General features: G+C 33.9%; 1 protein-coding gene across 4 annotated transcripts in view; it reads right to left on the minus strand.

The window, feature by feature from the left end:
• The window catches only part of SPOCK3 (SPARC (osteonectin), cwcv and kazal like domains proteoglycan 3), a gene marked incomplete at both ends in the record, with an annotated part of 365,032 nt that overhangs the window by 214,685 nt on the left and 126,930 nt on the right, over window positions 1–23,417 (minus strand). For 2 of the 4 annotated variants that reach the window (XM_080709750.1, XM_080709749.1), the window contains one exon: window positions 14,508–14,553. The exons of the other annotated variants lie outside the window; for them this stretch is intronic. In XM_080709750.1, coding sequence (XP_080565876.1) covers window positions 14,508–14,553 — 46 coding nt within the window. The remainder of the gene's footprint in view (window positions 1–14,507; window positions 14,554–23,417) is intronic. 4 annotated transcript variants of the gene reach the window in all.

Genomic DNA, 23,417 nt, shown 5'->3' on the forward strand with positions numbered 1-23,417 from the left:
TTGGAAAATTCTCTGAGATTATTTCCTTGAAGATATTACATATGCCCTTGGTCTGTACCTCTATCCCTTCCTCAATGCCTATTATCCGTAAATTAGGGCGCTTCATATTATCCCATAATTGCTGGATGTTTAGGTTTTGTTGCTGTAAAGATTTCTGTATATCGCTGACTGTGTTTTCGGTTTGGGATGTACTGTCTTCTAATATTGATATTCTGTTTTCCATTTCATCTAATCTTCCAGAGTTTCTTTCTATTGCTGTCTTCATTTCACTTATTGCCTCTTTCATTTCATTCCAGACCTCTTTCTGATTCTTTTTTAGTGTTTCTATTTCATCTTTAACCTCCTCTATACTTGTTTTAAAACCTTTCATCATATTGAACAACAAGATTCTGAACTCCCCTTCTTGCATTTCTAGTAGGTCAGTATTCGTGATTTCTGCTGTCTCTTCATAACTCCTGGTTCTCATATTTATAGTGTTCTCTGTCCTGTTTTTCTGATTTCTACCCATCGTTCGTGAGTAATGTGTTTAGTCAAATCGTCCAATGTCTCTTAGTTTTCTTTGTACTCTATTTTTATCTTCTTAAGTCACTCTGGGTGTTTGGACACCTTTTTCTCCTTTAGCTGCTTTAGGTTTATGTGTCCGGGTGTCTGGTTTCACTGTTATTTGATTCTGTACAGTTCACAGATTCTGCGAAATTCTAACCTGTGGTCAGCACATCTGCACTCACCACCCTCGCCTCCAGCCTGTGCTTCCCTACAGCAGGGGTGGAGAGTGACTAAAGTGTAATTGGAACTTCCCCCTGAGGTCCTGAGCAGATTTTGTGGCCCGATGGATTTTCTTGTGTCTCTGGAAATTCCAGCTGGGCTAGCCGGTGTGGTCCCAAGATGTGCCCTGGGCAAATGAATGCTGGTTCCTGGGTGGCCACACTTACTGCCAGAGCTCTGCCTATTCCAAGAGTGCAGGCTGGATGCACTGTTAATACTGGACCCTAGTGAGAGTGGGTGCAGCTGTCTATTGCTGCTGGTATGTTCTTCCAAGGTGTATTGAGCTGTGTTCTCACTTATAACTAAGCATCTGGCTACCAGGAGGTTGGGAATACCCCGTGGTGGGCCAGGGGTGCAGGGTAGGTGCTCAAGGGTCCAGTGTGCGGTGTCCAGCAATGGTCTCTGCGTCCCGCGGGACGTAGAGGCTGGGGGTGCCCCAAGGAGATTTCCGGGTCTCCCAGTGCTTTTGCAGCCTGGAGGGTAGGCTCTGGCAAGGTGGCAGGGGTTAGCCACAGAAGCAGGCTCCAATTTAGGAGGGCAGTGTACAGGCACTGATTACTAGTAGGGGACAGGCAGGATGCGCGAGGAGAGTGCTCTGAGGCTTGAGCCCGTGGTGGGGGGTTGAGACTGCGACTGCGCACACGCTAGGACCCCAGTTACTAGGGCGCCCTCAGGTACCTGTCTTGGTGCAGGAATCCGTGTGAGTCTCTGTGCCGATGTGATCCGGTCGCTGGTGGGCAGACAGAGTTCTGGTGGGTGCTGCTCGCTGCTTAGGATGCGGTCCTAAGTCCGTTTTTATTCCCGGATTATCTTGCCGTGGAAATATCGGGCAGGCAGCTCCTTGGACAGCTGCCAAAGCAGCCCGCGGCTCAGCGTTCTGGTCCGCGGTCAGATTGTATCTGCAGCAGGTCCCGTGTCCGATCTTTGTTCTTCTTGTTCAAGTTCAGGGTTCCGCCGAGGTACCAGGATGTGTTTTGGTTCCTGGTATGTATTTGTTTTGTTGATTTAGACACTGCTTTCTCAGTATTTAAACTTTATTTACTTCAGCTACTGAGAGGTGCTGTGTCCCTCAGTCGCCATTTTGGAAAAAAAAAAAAAAAAAAAAAAAAAAAAAAAAAAAAAAAAAAAAAAAAAAACTCCCCTGTATATTTTATAACTTCTAGTGATGACTATTCTACTCTACCACTATTTTAGCCTATATGTCTATTAAATAAAAATGTTAACTTTCATATATAAATGAAAACATGTAGGTTTTTGTTTTGTTTTTGTTTTGTTTTATTTTTTGTTTGTTTGTTTGTTTGTTTGTTTGTTTTTGGTGGTACTGGGGTTCCTGGAAGCCCTTCTATATCCGGGCTACATTTCCATTAATTAAATTAAAAATAAAATAGAAGTTTTACCTTCATTTAATCCTCATTAATCTTCGTGTGTGTGTGTGTGTGTGTGTGTGTGTGTGTGTGTGTGTGTTGCTGGGGCTGGTGTTGCTGGAGCTGAAACCAAAGGCTTCAAAGTGAACCCAGATCCTCCTGTCTCAGTCTCCCAATACTGGGATTACAAGTTTGCGTCATCACTCTCAGCTTGATTAGAGTATTCAAGCATTATTCCAGAATTCAATTTCCAAGCTATATCTGCAGCCTTTTAAAATTTTTGTTTGTCTGTTTGTTGGTTGGTTTTTCTTGTTGTTGTTGTTGTTTTATTTTTAAAACAGAGTCTCTCAATATTGCTGAAAACCTGCCATCCTCCTGGTTTCAGCTTTCTAAGTACTAGGTTACAAATGTGTGCTTCCAGGGGCCTGGCTTATCTTCCTTCATTATGTGGATTTGAGTTTCTGAACTATGTCATTCTCCCCTTCTGGAGAATTCTTAACCTTTCTAGGAAGGCATGTCTGCTAACAATAAGACCCCCAGTTTTGTCTAAATCTTTATTTCTCCTTCAGTTTTGAAATATAAATATGCAGAGTACATACTTCTAGTTTGCTGTTTTATTTATTTTTTCTCTAAACACTAATAACCAGAATCTACCATATTATTGCTTGTATGGTTCCTGAGAATTCAAATCTAATTCTTATCTGTGAGCCTCTATAAATAACATATTTAGTTCCTCTGACTCCTTCTGATATTTTTTATTTTTTCAGTTTTTTGAAGCTCAAAAATTATATATTGAGGTGTCATTTTTTGTCATTTAGTTAGTGTTATCATGGCTCCCAGTGTCTGTGTTTCCTATCTGACATTAAATTTTGAAAATTTCAGTTATCATTATTTCAAATATTTCTTCTGTTTTCATTTCTCTTCTGGCATTCTTATACATTTATTCTTAAAATTAAATTTATTGTCAGATAATGACATAGATTAAGCACAAAATAATATTAGCGTTAAGAGGACAGCTGGTCATTAATACTAGACTTCAAATGACAAAGATGTTGCTGAGAGAAACAAAATGAAATGATCTTTTTTCAAAAATAAAAAAGAAAAATGTCCAAATATGACTCTAGGAAAGAGTATATAACACTATCATATGATCGGGTATGACGTTGTAAGGGACATATAGACACCAATAGATGCATCAGTTTTGATAACCTCATATCTCAATAAGTCACATAAGTTCTCACAAACAAAAGGTAAGTGGATTCTAAAGCAAGTATTCTAGGCTCTAAATAGAGTGAAATTTAAAAAGAGAATATGATTTGCATTCAATCACAATAAAATCTTTATGGGGAAAACAGAAGATCAGTTTCATAGGCGAAATATTTCCATAAATTTAACCACATGTAACATCTAAAATGCAATTCAAAGTATGTAATTGGAGTAGAGAGAAGTTACACTGAATACTAAGCTAAAGCTTAAAAAAAAGAAGAAAATGTAGTATTTTGCTTTTTAACTGAGATGGATTCTAAATCTCAATCAGGCAAAACAGCATGAGGTCATATCAGATAAGTGCAAACTTGTGTATCCTTCAGAAGTTCTAACCATCTAGCCAAATGCTGTCTACACTATTGCTCTTAACTCATTATACAAATTGTTTGCCCTAAGTCATCAGGAAATATACATAATATAAAAGTAAACTGATCATTTATATTGGAATTGTTAGACTAGTTGGCGAATGAAGTTTTCAAACTCACTTATTATTAAACTTAATTTCCACAGTATAAAATTTAAGTGCTAACTTTGACAACAAGATGTCTTCTCTATAGCCATCTTGATATATGTTCTCAACTGGCATTCTGCCATTTTTGCATTTGTCTTCCATAATAATTGCAACTAACTAAGAAGACCAAGTGGTGTTTGAAAATGTATTAAATACAACTATTTCTGAGCTCTAAATATATTGCTTCCTCTAGGAAACTACAGGAAATGTTCTAAAGCAATAGGCATTTTCAAATCAAGCAAATGGGACACAAGATATTGAAATATGCTCATGTGCTTAATTATTCACCTTGCAAACATCAAATATTTTTATTAACAAGCATGGCTTTACAAGTTTGCATACTGAGTTATTAAGTAATTTATAAACATACAAAAGAGAAAAATAGCTTGGAATATCATTCAAGTATAAAAATGCAAATTATCTTCTATTGTTTTAAAATAAGCATTAGAAGCAACTTGAGATGCCTAGTATATTATTATGTTTTGTTTGTTATCCAGATGCTAGAAAAACGAAAGGATCTTGACAATTGAGTAAAATTGAAAAGGCCAAGAAACCAGAAATTTAGCATCTATTCTTTTCTTCCATGGCAAATATGTTAGAGAAAAGCATTTTTAGCTAATACATAAATTATGAAGGATTGTTTCCATGGGGTGAAATATATGCTAATAGGTTTTTTTTTTTTTTTGGTACTGGGGATGGAACTCAGGGGCATTTTACCTTTGAGCTACACCCATCCCTTTTTTTTATTCTTTATTTCGAAACAGGTTCTCACTGAGTTGAAAAGGGCCTCCCTAGTAGCTGAGGCTGTCAGTGAACTGAAATTCTCCTGTCTCAGCCTCCCAAATGCTGGGATTACAAGCATGCATCACCACACTCAGCTGGAATGTTTATTTTGATGAAATTATTTTATGTGTTCTTAAATTTATACATGTTAAATTGATCTCAGCTGAAGTGGAAAACTCTAGGTACATGCAGTCTTACAAATAAAAAAATAAAAACTCTACTATAAATAGGATTGAAGAATTAAGTAGTCATTGTAATATATTCATTTCCACCTATCTTTAGAATTTTATTATGAGTAGTTCCACAATTAGTATTAATAAACAATGCTTATCAGATCAATTGATAGATATAAAGGTGATATATATGCATTTTAATATATATAAAGATTATATATACACATTTAAATTGCTGGTGGTTGAAACATAAAAAATGTAATTCATAAAATATATAATTAATCGTTTTCTCCAATAAGAAATGTTAAGTTCTAAACATATAGATTATCAAATATGCAAGGATATAAACAGCGTACTTGATACATTTTTAGGAAAGTTAAATTTTCAAACATCTCTCTGAATTTTTATTACTTTTGGTTATTTCTCTTCTTACCAATAAATAACAATTCAGAACTGAATTATAACCAGACATAGTGGTACATGCCTGTAATTCTAGTACATGGGTGGCTGAGACAGGAAGATTACAGGTTTAAGGACCTTTAATCAGAAACTTAGCAAGATTCTGTTTCAAAAGCAAAATTAAAAGGGCTAGAGGGTGTAGTTCAGAGGCAAAATTTCCCTGAAGTAACCGTCCTACAAAAAAAGAGAAAAGAACTGAATTATAAAATATTTTGAAGCAAAGTAAGTATAATATCTCCAAATCCCAAATTCTTGAGAAATGTAGCTTCTTCCCAAAACCACCCTGTCTAAAGGTTAAATATACAGATTGATTAAATGTGGAGCTTTGAAAGGATTTATATCAAGGCATATACCCTATTTGCTAGCACTTAAATTATCATAGTAAATAGAAGGACGCATGCAGCAGCCAATGAGAATTTTTTAATACAAATCCAGAGTGTAAAACAACTTTTATGTAGAGACAAAATGTTGTTTGGAACAGGAGTGTAAATGGATGCAATTTGAACTGAGAAATGTTTCAGATTTGGTGCAACATATTTATGAGAAATAGAAAGTGATGTTCTAAAATCTAAATTTTAAGAGGTGTTATCACATGTGTTCCATTTTTTTCTAGAGATTATTTGTAAAGATCATCCAGAAGAGAAACAGGACTTTCTGAATTATATCATAAATAGTAGTGTATAATAACTCTGAGCTTCAGTGCCAGTATTTTAATACCCTAAAAACATATGTGCTGTTTCTTTTCTTTTTTTTTTTTTTTTACTTTACATATAAGAAAGTAGAGTAAGAATTGTGCTTAGGGCACTTCAGTGAGAAGAAACTTCTGAAAGTTTTTGTTCTACCAGAATCTTTATTATATCCCCCAAATATTATTCTTGTCTTACAAGTATACTGTAAGTTATTCCCAAACAATGAAAACATGCTCCAGTTCACCTACTCTTTTACTTAAGAAAATAAGCATATAAATCTATTTCTAAAAGCTGTATTCTAAAAATCGAGTACAAGTCCCAAACATGCCATTTCTTCAGAGTAGAGCAATTCTAAATATGTTCCAATGTGAAGCAGATAATTGACCCCTTTGCTGCCCCTATTCACTTTTGCAATCCATATTATTCTCACAAAAAATGTATACAGTCTGAGTTGAGAAAAACTGTTCAAAAATGACACAAAGATGAGCAGATTCTAAAGCAATATTACACAATAAAAGAGAGAAATAGACCTCAAATTCCCTAAGAGGCGATTCCAAGTCCCAGCTATACCATTAAATAAGCTTTGTTTCCTTATGCTACATCTTGAGTTTCATATGAAAATTGAGAAATTAATCTACTCTTTAAGGTTATTATGATGGTTGTCTTACATTTAACACCCAATGTATATAAAGTCCTTGTTCAGTGCAAGGGAGGATTTTTCTTGGTAGGCTATTTCTTGCTTCACATAATCTTCTCTCAATCGCTGTGGCGCATTCTTCTGTTGCCACATTTGCAAAAGAGAATCGGTTGTTTAAAATTCTCTGACATTCTTGGCTGCCTTCAAGAGAACAATTCTTTTGAAACAAACTTCTAAGTACTACAGAGCAGAATGACCAAAAGGCATCATTTTGAAAAGTTATTTCCATACCCCCTCATTCTAAGTTATAGACTGTAAAAAGCAAACATATTCACATCCGTTAGAATGGATTCTATTGAAAAGGGGCAGATAATAATTAATGTTGGTAAGAATATGGAAAAATTGGAATGATTGTATAAAATACAGGGTGAGAATGTAACACGCCACAGCTGTGATGGCAGAATGACAGTTCCTCAAATAAATAGAATTATCATCAGATCCAGCAATTCCACTTCTGGTTATAAACTCACAAGAATTGGAAGCAAAGATTTAAATATATTTGGATCCACATGCTTGTAGCAGCATTGGATAGGATAGCTCTTAAGTGGACACAACACAAGCATTGATGGATAGAAGAATGGATACATAAATGAAGTACATTCATACAGTGGAATGTTCTGCCTTACCAACGAAGGAAATTCTGTCACATGCAAGACAGATGAGCCTTGTGGATATAATATTAAGTAAAATAAGCCACTTAAAAAGCACAAATATTTTATTTATATAAGATATTTAGTACAGTCAAATTCATAGAAATAGAAAGTAGGATGGTAGCATTCAAGTGCTTGGAGGAAGAGAGAATGTAAAGCTTCTGAATAAACTAAAAGTCTACACCTATGAAATGCAAGTACCAATAAATCAGAAGAGGAAAGTAATTCTGGAGATGGATGGTCATGATGGCTGCACAACACTATGGATATGCTGAATGCCACTGAACTGTATATTTTAAAATAGTTAAAATGGTAAATTTTAGGTTTTGAATATTTTATTGCAATTTTTAAGAAGTAAAAAAAAAATCAAGCCAAAAACAGATGCAAACACACACTAAGTACCTGGACTTTACCTCATAAGTAAGTAAAAATATTCTGAGATCAAACTTATGCAACTATACTTTTATTTTATTTATTTATTTATTTGTTTGTTTGTTTGCTTGTTTGTTTGTTTTGTGATACTAGGGGTGGAACCCAGGGACTTTCTACCTCTGAGCTACACCCCTAGCCCTATTTTTTATTCTTTATTTTTGAAACAGGGTCTCACTGAGTTGCAGAGGGCCTCACTAAGTAGCTGAGGCTGGCCGTGAACCGCCATCCTCCTGTCTCAGCCTCCCAAATTCTGGGATTACAAGCGTGTGCCACCACTCCCGGCTTGCAACTGTACTTTATAAATAAGTGCAATAATTCTCATACACAGTTGGGGATGAGAATCACTTCTTTGACCAATGGAGGTTTTCTGTCAAAAATCTCCATATCTGTATTCTCAGTATTTATTACTGACTATACTTGATTATCAAGGTTTGACATAATATTTGTTCTTTCTTATCTTTTTCTTTCTTTTTTTTGCAGCAATTTTGTAGGAATTTAAGGTAAGGGCATTCTAGTTCTGAGCTATACCTTGAGCTCTATTTTTATTTTTTATTCTGAAACAGGACCTCACCAAGCTGGAGACAGCCTCCCTACTTTGCTGAGGCTGTCCTCAAATTTGCAATCCTCCTTTCTCAGCTCCCCAAGTACTGGAATTACAGGTGTGTGTCACTGTGTCCAGCTAAGAATAGTATTTTCTAAATTACTGACTACCTTTAAAGTGAGTTTGAGTAATCCTTTGTATAAATTATATTCTTAACATATACACACACACACACACACACACACACACACACACATATATATATATATATATATAGTTGAAAAATAAACATAATTTGTCTTCTTGCACACCTATGTAGGCTACGGTGGTTTTAATCAAATAAAATACGAGTAATCTTGATTTTTATTTTATGAATTAAAAACACAGATCTCTACAATCTCTATACACGTTAACAAGAACAACACAACCCACAAATCTTGGTTGCTCTATGTTGTAGAGTATGTTGTAAAACAAACTGAATACCATCATTGCTTAAAGAGGTCAGAACTGACTAAGAAATGGAAATAAAATTTCTCACTTAGAAGTCTGATGTGTTTCTTATGTACTTAATCTGACAGAGTCAATGAGCTTGCAATGCTGGTTTCTAGGCTGAATGTAATTTTAATAGGTTTGTTTCCCTTAGGAATGCAAAGGGCCTCTATGATCCAAGGTGGACAACATGCATAATACAACTGATATAGGATATCAACAGACATGCCTGTAAGCGTTTGAATGGCCTAAAAAGGAGTTTGTCCAAAATGACACAAAAATTCTAAATCAATTCGTGTGAGTTATCAAATCATGGTTCAGATCAAAGAACAGTTCAGGCTTACATTTTTAAATGATTTGAGTACTTTTCGAGAATACTGCAATCATCTTTGTATATTACACTCATTGAATTTTAATTCTGAGAACACCCATTTTTTCACTAGAATCATGCCAAAGGCTCCAAGTTTTTAAACAAAGCAGTATTATGATACCACCATGGCTCTATTGTGAAGCACAGATCAGACTTATCTATTGTTCCAGAATGCTACCAATAAATACCATCTAAGAAAATGAAATAAAATGAAACATGGTTAGAAGTAAATCCAGAGCATCTGAGAAAGAGGCAGTACCCGTAACTGTCTAATCTGTATCACCTGTGTCTTAAGTCTGGACCACATTTTAAGAAGGGAGAAACGAATTGGGAGTGCATTTTCTCAAAACGAGTTGATTTTTAAGTTTCAAATATAATTACAATCATAATACCATAAACAGATTTATTCATTGAAGGGAACAAAAGCTCCAGATGAAATCACAACAGCCTTTACTCTGTAGTCCGAGATTGCAGAGGGGCAGATCAGACTTTGACTGTTATTTTAGGGGATACATTTTGCAAATGGGTGAGAAAATAGGAGAATCACATTAGTGATACTGGAAAGCCAGAAAAAAAAATGGATAAGTGTATGGCTAAGAATTTGACTACTCTTCCAGAGGAGTCTTTTTTATTATGCAAGATTAACATTTATTTATTTTTGTACTTTTGTTGGTGCATTGTGGTCTCATATTGTAATACTGTTCAGAGTAATAGGGACATGCACGCTCACAGCACTTGATGAGCTTCTAATGGACCACATCCCCATTCTTTCTCCATCCCCATACATGCTATTGAGCTTGGTATTGATAGTATCATATATATGTGCATAATGAATGGAATAATAAATAATGAATGCATATGTGCATTGATGAATGGAACTGTGTCTTTTTTTTATTTTTCTTCCACCCCTCCTTCCATCTTTGCAAAACTGGCTCCTCTAGATACAAGGTTCACTGTTTATGTGTGTCTCTCCTGGCTAGATTTCCAGCAGCTTGAGTCCAGGAATGGATTTCCCACGTAACTCTTCTTCATGAACTTTTGCTGAACTGAATGCGATCTAATGGAACAAGAGGAGTCAGTCTGCCCTGCTTGGATAAATCTTTATTTAAGAGGAAGGGGCATTTGAAACTGCTGCAGAAAGACCAAAGAGTGTTCTCCTAAGCCCCTACTACTTCTTACTGCTAACTCTATATTCCCAGAAATCCGCAAGAGCAGGATAAATACATCAACAACATGCAACTGATTTGCTCTTAAATCTGTGGATTTATTTAAATTCAGCTTCTCAGTTATTATTAAATGAATTAAAATTCACTTCCAGGTAGGTAACAAGTAGAGCAGCAGCAAACGGTTTGGATAATAATCCCAGGGGAATAGAGAAGGCATATCTTATTTCCATCTCTTTAACCTGCCTGCACCCGGATGTCTATCAGATGTTGGGGAAAAATAAGTGTTACATTAAAGGTGATACTTGTAGATAGAGTACTTAGGTCCGGGTAGATTCTCTAAACAGTTAGAAATCACTGTTAAAAATTCCAGTTACAGCTGGGCATGGAGGCATAAATTTGTAATCCCAGTATTTGGGAGGCTGAAACAGGAGGATCTAGCTCACAGCCAGCCTCAGCTACTTCGGGAGGTCCTCTGCAACTTAGTGAGGTCCTGTTTCAAAATAAAGGATAAAAAATAGAGCTGGGGGTGTAGCTTGGATTTAGAATGCTGCTGGGTTCAATCTCCAGCACCACACACACACACACACAAAAAAAAAAATTGCAGTTACTTCTTTGTTATACAACCTGATTAATCCATGCCTGGAAATAAAGCAGGGTAAGCACAGTAAAAAAAAAAAAAAAAAAAAAAAAAAAAAAAAAAAAAAAAAAAAAGAAAAAAGAAAAAAAAGAAAAAAAGATTATTTATCTTTAAAAGTTGTAAGCCGGGTATGGTGGCGCATGCTTGTAATCCCAGCATTCAGGAGGCTGACCGGAGGATCACGGTTCATGGACGGACAGCTTCAGCTACTTAGTGAGGCCCTCTGCAACTCAGTAAAACCCAGTTTCAAAATAAAGAATAAAAAATAGGGCAGGGGCTGTAGCTCGGAGGTAAAATGCGCCTGGGTTCCATCACCAGACCCATAAATAAATTAATGAATAAATAAATAAATAAATGAATAAATAAATGTTGTAGAATATCCAAAGAATCGATTAAAATATTTAAAATCTTTATCATGCTACAACTCTAGGCTCATTTATGAATTTTCTCCTTTTAGTTTATTTGTTATAGTAAACACAATTTATATGCCTATTCAGAAAGATGTATGTCCTCATTAAAACTATTTTTCAGTTGGTTTCCGTTGTGTCAACTCATGATTAAATGCACTAATGAAGAGAAGTAATAGTACAGAAAATTCAACATGGAGAAATCCAAAGCAATTTATTTTTGGCATCGGTGTGTTTTCTTTTAGTTTTCAGCACAATTACCATCATCAAAATAATTTTACTTAAACATTTGAAACCATATAGTTTTCCAATTTACTTAGTATTTCATTGGTTAAAAAAAAGCAAACTGTAAACGTTGTGAATGATGAAAAGAAGCTTAAATAATATGAAAGAAAACTGTCACACCTAACTGGAAGGTCACTATGATATGTATGGGCAATCAGTTGATTTTACCAAAAAGCAAGTTAGCAGAAGCTAATGGGTATTTGTATATGTATAAATACCTATATGCTTGTGTATATTTCCATATGCATGCATATGAAAAGGAGTTGATAAATTATATCATTAATATTATATAAAATTAGCATTGTCATTAGTAGTACTTTAATTTATGCATATTTTATAAAACATCCTTTAGAAATAAAAGTAAATGATAATTTTTAAATAATTAGGTGAAAGTTATATAAATCCCAATAGTTTTTTAAAAAATATAACCTGAATAACATTTATTTTCTGTTTCCCCAAAATATGTAATTCATCCCCAAAGCAGAATAGAAAAAAATCAACTTATATTGATGATATAGATGTCCATAAACCACAAAAAGCAAAGACCATATATATTCAACAAAACCGAAGGTTTAATAGTCTCCAAAAATTGTTTTAATGCATAAAAATGCTAATTGCTGTACTTTTAATATTAGTTCAAGTGAATACATGCTTTCAAAGCCTAAACGTTATGAAGGTGAAGGAAGTAGACAAAATACTGCTTAGATTTGATCAGTGCATGCTGTATGCATGTATGGAAATATCACCCTGAATCCCAGTAATAGGTACAATTAAAATGTGTTATATATGTGCATATATATATACATGTGTGTGTGTATATATATATCACTTTTGTATTTTAGTGCTATCATATGAATCTCAAAAACACATTTTAGCTAGGAAATGGGGTTTCTAGTTTATACTGCCTAAAACCAAAAACTAATTCTTCTACTTTATAGGAATATCACCTGGGCAAGAACTTAAACTCCTAATACCTCCATGTCCTTGTCTACCTTGTGGGTTTCTGTGATGACTAAATAGACTAATATATTTAATATATATCAAATATAATAGTAACTGAATGTTGATTAATCTTCATGAGTATTACATTATAATATCATGTTTCTCTATATGATGTATTACCTAGTAGATTAAAAGCCTCATTGAAAATTAAATTGATCTTATCAAATATCTGGCTTTAGTACCATTCATAAATGAGAGATAAGTAACAATTCAATATGATATCACAAACACAAAGGAAAAATAAAACATTTTATTATAATCAGATGCATTAAGTATGGCAAATGTAAATGGGAATGTCGATTTCATAGGTTACTCGCAGTTTATAAGGTTTGTGGTTCAACCATAAAAATTTATTTTCCAAGGATACTCATAAATATATCTCAGTCTGCCTGTCATTGTTTTTTTTCTCTCCTATTGACGGTCCTTTAGCACAATGGCTTATTAGTGATGAAAGTAAATAGTATTTTTTTTAGAATTCTAAAGTGTATATTCTGCAAAAAAGAACATGGAATAGTAATAGTGAAGTAATATGAAGACATGTACAACACACTAATTTTGAATAGAGGATGGCACGTGTACAAATGTTTCAAGTTCTAAATTAATGTCTATCTATGAGAGTCTATGTCTAGGTCCATACAAGTTGATTCTAACTTGAAGCTGTTTTTTGTATTATTCTTTCCTAATAAAAGTCAGAAATTTGTAGATCTAGCAAATACTCTAAGCCCCCTTTAATAATATGACTCCATCATTCAATCATTTACCTAAACATTCTTAGAAGGATTTCTATTTATACATTGCAGTATTTTGAATGTTAAATGTCTCCTAAAGGTGCATTGGTTACATGGTTCCCAGCGTGGTGCTAGCGGGAGGTGGCAGCACTTGTAACATGTTGGGTATTATGTGGAATCCTTCGGTCTCTGGGGGTGTGCTCTCAAGAGGGGCTGTGGAACACTGCTCTCTTTCTCTCCCTTTCTTTCCCTCCTCAGTCCTGATGTTCACAGTTTGATCTACCTCGTGGTCCCAACAGAAACCAAAATAAATATTTTATTTTTAGAAATTAATTATTGTTTCATTATAGTGACAGAAAATTGATGAACATTCAAGGGGTACAGATTCATGGAGCATTATCTTTGGCAAAGACAGAATATCCAATATAAAATAGAAATGTCTTGTTTAAACGTGAAAGGCAAAATTCCTGATATCTAATAACATGAAATTAAATCTCTTCAGCTATTTATATAATACTGATTTCACTGATGTAATGTTTCCATTCTTATTGCATATATAGGAATATTTCCATTACCATTCGTGTGTCCTGCTTCTCCTTGTGAACGTAAACTAACCAGAACTCTAAGCTGAGTGTACAGAGATTGAGGAATATTAATTTAGTATAAAGCTTTTCTTTTTTATGTCTTGCTAAGACCTCAGCTGATTCTAATTACCAGTATACTCTTTTTTTAATTATTAACTAGGAGAACAAACTCATTTGCTTTTTAAAGTTTGCACAAATGAATCTATGGCCAAGTGCTTGAAAACTGAATGAAGAGACTTTAATGAACTAATAAAAATGAATATACTTAAGTTCGGTTGCCCAACTCAGCAATCTAAAATATGTATCTAAAAATAAAAGACATCCTGACATAGTCATGATACATAATTAGCTGATTTCTAATATAGTATGCTGAAGTAAACATAACTCTTACATAATTTTTCCATTTATGTTAGACTCTCCTATTTAGTAATATCAAATAACAAATATTATTTTTAAAGCTCAGTGATTATAAACATTTAAGGCCTTATATTAAATCATTAGGTTCTTACCCTGATCAAAAGGTTTTCCTGGACTCCAAGTGCGGAAATAATCATCCTATGGAGGAAAACAATATAAATTGAGTATATATGAGTAATTAAATTATTTATATAAAATCTAAAAATATGAAACACAGAAGCTTTATACAAACCTCTACTTCCTGTAATGGCAAGCAGCAAATTATAAAAAAATAAATAAAAATAAAAATAAAAAAGGAACAAGAGAAAAAGAATAGTTATCAAAAGAGAACACATTGCTTTACAAGTTACAGTAAAGTCTTTCATTAAATCTGTTCATTTTCATTTCAAGCCAATGGTTACTCCAACAATTTAAATAGTTTTGGTTTTCATGTCTCCTAAATATTATAACACACTAATTTCAATTGCAATTCAATGTGTAATATAACATGCAGATAATTATCCTAAGCTAATAAGCTATAAAGTGTCTTACCAGTTTCCAATTACACAACTTCATTTCCCACTAGTACAATAGGAAATGGAATCATTAATATAGCAGAGAAAATATCAAGTGATTCCACAATAGCCCACAGAGTACTAATACTTTCTGTAAATCATTCACATGTTAATTGAATATCTAAGGAGTTCATCAAAATACAATTGGGAGTTTGAAGAAATGCACACCTAATTAAACCCTGGCTAATATTTAAATCTTTAATACAGAAAAAATCAATGCAATAATGTTTACTGTACATTTAGTATGTATAACTATATAACACAAAACTGAGACAATGGTATTAAAAATTTTTAAATAGCAGACAAACCAATGAAGAACATCTACTTACTGTCTTTACCACTCTAAAAGCCTTAAAAAAGCAAAAATACCCATCATATTATATTATAAACAAAAAAGATCTTATTCATTGATATACTGTTTTCACTGTTGTCACTTGACCTACGTTTCTCACGATGAATTTGAAGAAATGCCTAGCTCCATACTTGATAGACCCACTCAATCATTTAGTTAAAAACTACAAAGTTTGGAGAATCCAAAAAGACCAACAAGAGATCCTTTGAAGCTTTTTCCTAACCTATTTGCTAAAGTTTTTCAGTCTATAAGAAGGAAAACATTACACACATTTTAATAATTGAAATAAAAACCATTATCTACTTAGAAAAATTTAAATTACATTTTCAACATGTCTTTTTTATTGTGACTAATTTTCACTACTACCTTCTGTACTTTTACCCACCTGCTTCAAATAAAGCAAAAGCACAAAATAAGAAACAAATAAAATGTCAGTTTTGTATTTATGTTCGGAGAGTGTTATATTAAGCAGGAGGAGTAATAGCAGTCCTTGAAAATATATTCTGTACCAAATTATCTGGGATTAGATTAAGGTAGGATAATGCCAGTGGATAATTCAATAAACATAGATTGTTTAATCTTCTTTTAAAGTCTCTTTGTAGAAAGGATTGTAGCATGACAGAATTCTTGGAAAACTAAGCTTTCAAATTAAATTAGTCCACTGGAAATCTTTAAAATTGTTCTGAGGATCATAACACACTCATTTCATATCTTTTTATTTTTTGAATTGCATCTTCCTATTTGTAGATGATGATGTCATTTACTTCCACCGTGGAGAGGAGCTGGAGCTGCGTCTTTAAGCTTCTCCAGAAGCAAACCAGAAGCAGAACATGAGCACAGGAGCAATAGACCTGGGGACAGGTGAACTTGAACTTGAAGCCTGGCTTTACACTTATTCACAGCATTGCTTTAGAAATGATGATGATCATCTACCTAGATCTCAGACACTTGTGACTAAAGTTGGAAAAATAATGCATAGCGATTTAAAAGGGGTGACATGGGGATTTATAAAATATGTAAAACACCAGCGGAATATCCAACATAGAGAAAGTGCATGTGTGGTGGAGGAGGGGAGTACTGGGAGTTGAAATGGGGAATTCCACCACAATACTTTTCTTTAAGTGTTTTTTTTTTTTTTTTTTAATAGAGTCTCACTAAGTTGCTGAGGTTTTCACTAAATTTCAAAAGATGGCTTGGAACCTGTGATCCTCCTGTCTTAGCTTCCAAGGTACTGGGATTACAGGTGGGCGCCACCTTGCTGGGATAGAAGTGACATTAAAGATTAATAGTTACTCATCTTTGGTAGTCTTTACAAGCAGCACCCTTGGACCATCTCTTATTACTGCTTACAAAATCATTCTGATTTTCCAGTTTCTTATGAACAGACACGAATTCTTCCTTGGTGAAAGTCTACTTTGGATAAATATGATGCTAACATTGAACTTCAAGAGCACTTAGTTATTTGCTTCAAAATAATATGATCAAGTGTATTTGGTTTGGAACCACAGCAATAAGCAACTCGAGATCACAGTGTAGGATATGATCCTTGTTCTTTTCCTTATACCAAGGGCAACATTCAAGTCTGGCCACTGCATGGAAAACAAAGTAGTTAGCTAACTAGGCTATTTTTAGACCTATTCTTTGTGTTCTCACATCACTGAACTTTTTTTTTTTAATGGTTTCACTTCATTAAATGTTAGGAATTTTGCCAGGAAGAGAAATAAAAGAAATTTTTGCATAAGTGTTCATTCAGGCATAATTTCTTTTGTTTCAGAAAGCTTTGTGTGAATATTGGTTGTTCTCAGGCTTCAATTTAGATCCGAAATAAGACAGGGATTTGGAGAACAACCACAAGAAATGCCCCTAATTGCAGAAATTTAAATTTTTAGACAACTACAACCATCCCTGAGTGACTGAAGAGGCACAAACGGATTTTTGTCACTCATGGTCAAAATCTTCCACTAGGGAACTACAGAGACCATACAATTTAATATACTTAATATTATACTTTGGCCAATTTTTATCCTTAAATAATTATTGTTAGTTTTTCACAAAACCTAGTCAACATATGAGTATATATTTAAACTCTTTTTTTCTTTGTGTTTTATGCCTTTTTCAATCCTTAAATAAAATATATGTTTAATGTAGATCCCCATTTATCAAGCTTGGTTTTACTGATATTTCAGAACAGATGATTATTTGCTGTATTGAGGGCAAGGGGCTGTCCTGTTGATTGTAGACTGTTTACCAGCATTCATGTGTCTACTCATGAAAAACTCATAGGGATTCTCTCCAAGTGTGACCAACTAAAGTGTCACTAGATATTGTCAAATATCCTTGGGAAGCATCATCACCCCTTTGAGGACCACTGGCATAGGGTACTGAGAAGTATAGGAAGAGAAATGAATCAAAATATTCTATGCCTGAGGACTGCTACCAATGACAGATTTTCTTCTCAAATGTTTTATAATAGTGATGAATTTTATACACATTCTGTATTTATGGTTTTTATAGCATTTTATTGGGAGCATTTTGCAGCACTGTGATTATATTTCAAAATATGTTATATCTACATATATAATTTTGATAGCTACATATATTATCACTTATTTATGAACATATTTGTGTGTTTGTGTAATATTTTATTTTGTATAATATTTTGCTATAACAAACACAGTAACACACATCTGATTAAATTTCTGTCTTCTTAGAAGAGACAAGTTTAAGAAGGAGACTTGAAGGAATCAACACTATATTCATAACAGAGGAACTTATTTCCTACTGGTTACATCTAGCATTGGTTCCTTTGTGCCCACACTACAATATCTGTACAAAGTTCTCCTACTGTTTGAAAGATTTATGTAGATTGACATGAAACAAGGTGAGGGTTGCTAAAGCATCTTTATAGACTTTAAAAAACTTTTGTAATCCAACTGATGCACTGTAATTATATATCATAAGGATATTCAGAGTAATACAATTATACATACACACATTATTTGGTGTTTTCCCTCTGGATCTCACCCTACTCTTCCCTTCTCTCTCCGTGAAGGTGTCATCGGGATTGGTAGTGATAACTTCATAGATGCACATAACATTATTTGATTTGGTTTTTTTTCCTTTTTCCTTCTGTTTCTTCCTTCCTTATCATCTTGAATATTTTACTGCTTTCTCTCCTGCTTTCTCTGACCTCGCTTTTCTTTCCTATTTTCTCTCTAATTTCCACTGGCTAATCTCCCTTAACTTACTTAGATTTTGATACATAATCAATTGGAAATAAAGTGTTGATACCCAAAAGCTTCATATATGCCCAAAGACAAGCATTGAAATGTAGTACTTGGGCATTAAGTCAGATATTATTAAGACATTTGAAATTTTCCAGTATCTATGAAGAGCTATATAGTTAATAAAATCTTACTGAAGTAAATATTTGGCAAGAAATTACTAAAAAAAAGCATCATACTTCCAAATAATAATAAATATAGACACTATGATGTCTACTGGCCACAATTTATATGATATGCTTATACCAATTTTGCTGTTTTAAATTAAGAAAATGCTATAAACCAGTTGTTGCACACCTGTAATCCCTGTACTTGGAAGGCTGAGAAAGGAGGATCAGAGGTTCTAGACCAGCCTGTGCAACTTAATGAGGAATTAAGAAATTGAATGAGATCTGTTTCAAATTAAAAGATAAAATAGGATATGGGGTGTAGCATAGACATAGAAAAATCCCAGGGTTAATCCCCAGTAGCACAAAAATAAATTAATTAACTAAAAAAAGTACTATAAATATTCCCAAGGAACAAAATATTAATATGTAAGAATAAAGAGGCCCCAAATTTACCTTTTTATAGCCATAATAGTTTTTGTTCAAATTTATAGAATCAGAACCATTTACAATTATTACCTTATTTATTAAGATTTTAATCTTTTGATAGATACACAGACATAAAAGTATGATTGCATACATATATGATAAGGAATTTTGAGGAGAATTTTCATATTTTGTGATTACAATCCCTCAGGCCTCTCGTAAAGCATTTTAGACTTTCCCTTTTCAAATGAACTATCCTTAAGTTCAATTACTCAGCTAAATCCTGAGGCACTCGCCGCGAGTTCTAACAGTACAAAATAGCCGTGGAAATCTGTTTATTTTTATTTTTTGAAATGTGTTATATATTATGACAGTCTCATTTACACATCTCACCCTCTTGTGGGAAGAAGGGCTCCCATAATAGTTTAACCAATAAAAAGAAAGAACTCTCCGGTGCAGAAGTGCTGAACACGGGATCTGATCAGAAGACAGAGTGAGTAAAGCTTCCTCTGAGTGTAAAGGAATTATCTTTATGGGACAAACTATCTGTTTCAGGCCCCCAAGTGTCACATTTATTTTCTAAGTCCTGCTCATTTTTATATGCGGTGTTCTAGAATCCTGAAAGAATTCATTCATAACACTTTGGTGAGCATTTTATTTTTTAGATTGAATTTTGTGCTTCCTGGTTCATCACAGATTAAACACATAAATAAAATAAATTGTGCAAAAAGAAGACTGAAATTTGGATCCTCAATTGTCTCTGAAGATCTTCATTTATTGAGGTGAGAATCCCTCTGCATATAGAGAGACTAGGTACTGGATACTATTATATTGATATACAAAACTTACTATCCATCTACATTAGGGAAAGACACACAAAAAATAGCTTGCCTTGATAAATAAAATAAAGACATTGGGATATTGGGAATCTTCATTGCATCTATGAGGACACTAGCACGTTTAAAGAAACTGAGAGAAATAGTGAACTTCTGCTCAATATTAAACTGTTCTAAAAAATAATTGATTCAAGCAGGGCATGATGGCACACAGTTGTAATCTAATCCCAGTACTTTGGAGACTGAGACAGGAGAATCCGGGTTCGCTGACAGCCTCAGCTACTTAGTGAGGCCCTCTGGCCCTCTGCAACTTAGTGAGACCCTATTTCTTTTTTTATTTTTTTTGGCAGTACTAGGGATGGAAACCAGAGGCCTTCTACCTCGGGCTACACTCCCAGACCTATTTTATATTTTATTTGGAAACAGGGTCTTTTAAACCAGTTAAGCTGGCTTCGAACTTGCATGATCCTCCTGTCTAGCCTCCCAAGAGTGAGACCCTATTTCAAAATAAAGACTAAAAAAATATCAGGCTTGGAGTGTAGCTCAGAGGTAGAATGCCCTGGGTTTAATCCCCAGACACACACACACACACACACACACACACACACACACACACACACACACACACTAATCTATTCAAAATGTCTAAAACAAACCATAGTAAATTTTAAAAACATAGGTAATATATAATGTTGTTCATTTTAAAGCTCTAATTATAATAAATTACACACAATAGAAAATGTTAAATTATTCTTAAAATATGCACAATAGAAACCAGGACAAAGGTTATACTCAGCATGTCTACTAGTAGCCTTTAGGATAATGAACAATCTATAGGATAAATACAATTTTAAACAATATAAAATTATGTTTTCACAGGTTCATTAATTAGAATTATGCTTTACTGGAAGACTTTTTTGGCATTAGTTGATATTAATAGACACAACATAAAAGTCATAGAACTTATAATGCTATTGTTTTACAAACACTTTTTGGTTATTTTGACTAAAAAATGTAACTTCAGATACCAGCAACATAGAAATGTCAGAAATATTTTAAGGGTTTTTTTACTCATCTAAGTCTAATTTTTGCATTCTTTTAGAAACATACCAATAAGGATAAATAAAATCATAGTTAAGTCCACACATAAGATAAATGAAAATATGACATTATGAATATTTTGTGAAACCCTCCAGGGAAATGAGTTATTACTTTAAAATTTTTATTAACATATATCAATGATATCAAAATTAAAAACAAGAGCTTATATGGGTGAAATTTATTTCATTATATGGAAGACATTCACTTTATTTCATATTAAGGAAGACACTAAGTAATATATGTACCTTAAATAATGATACTCTTCCAATATTTAATTTACCAATGATTTACAAATATCAAGTCCAAAGAAAAATTATTCTGCACAAATGTGTACTTTTCACAGTTGTTTCCATGCAAATACTCCTGCATTACCTATTTGCACTATTTTTTATTACTAAAAAAGAAAGTCACACACACACACACACACACACACACACACACACAAACTATAGACAAAAATCTAGAGCTTAAGTGAAGAGGATAGAAATAAGACTCAGAAGAAAATATATAAGTTGTTCTTATCTAATTGCATCTAGTAGCTCACATTACCAGAACATTTATAATAGAACGATTTCCTTTAGAATCATCATGTGTAGCCATGCTTGATGGCACCAGCCTGTAATCCCAGTACTTAGGAGGCTGAGATAGGTGGATCACAGGTTCAAGGACAACCTCAGCAAGTAGCTAGAATCTCAGCAACCTAAAGAGATCCTATTTCGAAAACAAAAATATAAAAAGGACTAGTGTGTAGCTCAGGGGGTATAGCTTCAATCCCCAGTACCACAAGTAACACACACACACACACAGAAACACTCATGTGTACAAAAGGATGTTATTTATATTACAAGTGTTGTAAGTTAAAAAAAAACTTAGTTTCACACATTTAAATCATAGAACTTACTATGCTATTGTTTAACAAATGTTCTTCGGTTTATTGGTGATCTGTGCTCCTCACCTGCACTTTTATGAGGTCTTAAGAATATTTTGATTATTATGGAATGAACTATTAATATTCTTAACCATTGTGATATATTCCAGCGATTATTTCATTATTTATTTCACTTAATAATTGTAGGTGAAGCCAGGTGTGGTGGTGCATGCTTTAATCCAGTACTTGGGAGGCTAAGACAGGAGGATCTAGGTTTGAGGCCAGCCTCAGTTGTTTAACGTGGCCTTCTGCAACTTAGTGAAACCCTGTGTTCAAAAATAAAGAATAAAAAATTGGAGTGGGGTGTAGTTTGGAGATAGAATATCCCTGGGTTCAATCCCCAGCACAATAATAATAACAACAGCAACAGCAACAGCAACAACAACAATAAGTGAGATCATTTAGAGAAAGAAGAAAAAATATTATGGATAGATGAAAGAAAGAAAAGGAGGACGTATGAGAAAACCAAAGAAGGAATAGAATGAGTTAGAAAGAGAGAAGGAAGGGTGGTGTTTAATTTAACAAGTATTCTTTTCATATATTTATGCTCCAAGTGCCATGGTAGTCTCTGGTCAGTGGAAGATGAAAATAGAGAAACACAATCTCTGTTCTCATATATATTTAAAGTCTTCAAAGAGATAATCATGTTACTAGAACAATGCGGTTACATGCAAAGTATTAAACCAGCTTTAGCTTGGTATGATGAGGGCCACAGCACATGTCAGAAGAGGAATGGAAAATTGTCAGGTTTCATGCAAAAACAGTAGGAAGTAAAAAGACAGACACAGAAAACACTGTGAAGTCCAATGACTATGGGTAGCTCAGTATCATCTTAACATAAGCTTGAGTCCATGCATGTCAGAATCACTGGATCATGTGTTTGTGTGTGTGTGTGTGTGTGTGAGAGAGAGAGAGAGAGAGAGAGAGAGAGAGAGAGAGAGAGAGAGAGAGAGAGAGAAAGGTCAAGAGAAGGTAGGAAGTCAGAGACAGACAATGTAACCACATTGTTTTAGTAACATGATTATCTCTTTGAAGACTTTAAATATATATGAGAACACAGATTGTGTTTCTCTATTTTCATCTTCCACTGACCAGAGACTACCATGGCACTTGGAGCATAAATATATGAAAAGAATACTTGTTAAATTAAACACCACCCTTCCTTCTCTCTTTCTAACTCATTCAATTCCTTCTTTGGTTTTCTCATTGTAATTTCTCCTTCAAGATGTATTATTTTCCTCTATTCTCAGATGCAAAACAAGTCTATGTTATAAGGTTGCTGTATGGTACCTGGAAAAAACCAACACATCAATATATTTTTGCATGGATCCTTAATACCTACCTCCAAAGTCTAGATATTAAGATACCATAGAATAATAATAACACGACAATTTCTAATATAGTGCTTACTATA

Source organism: Muscardinus avellanarius (genome assembly GCF_963383645.1).
Source record: "Muscardinus avellanarius genome assembly, chromosome: 14".
NCBI classification, from domain to species: Eukaryota; Metazoa; Chordata; class Mammalia; order Rodentia; family Gliridae; genus Muscardinus; species Muscardinus avellanarius.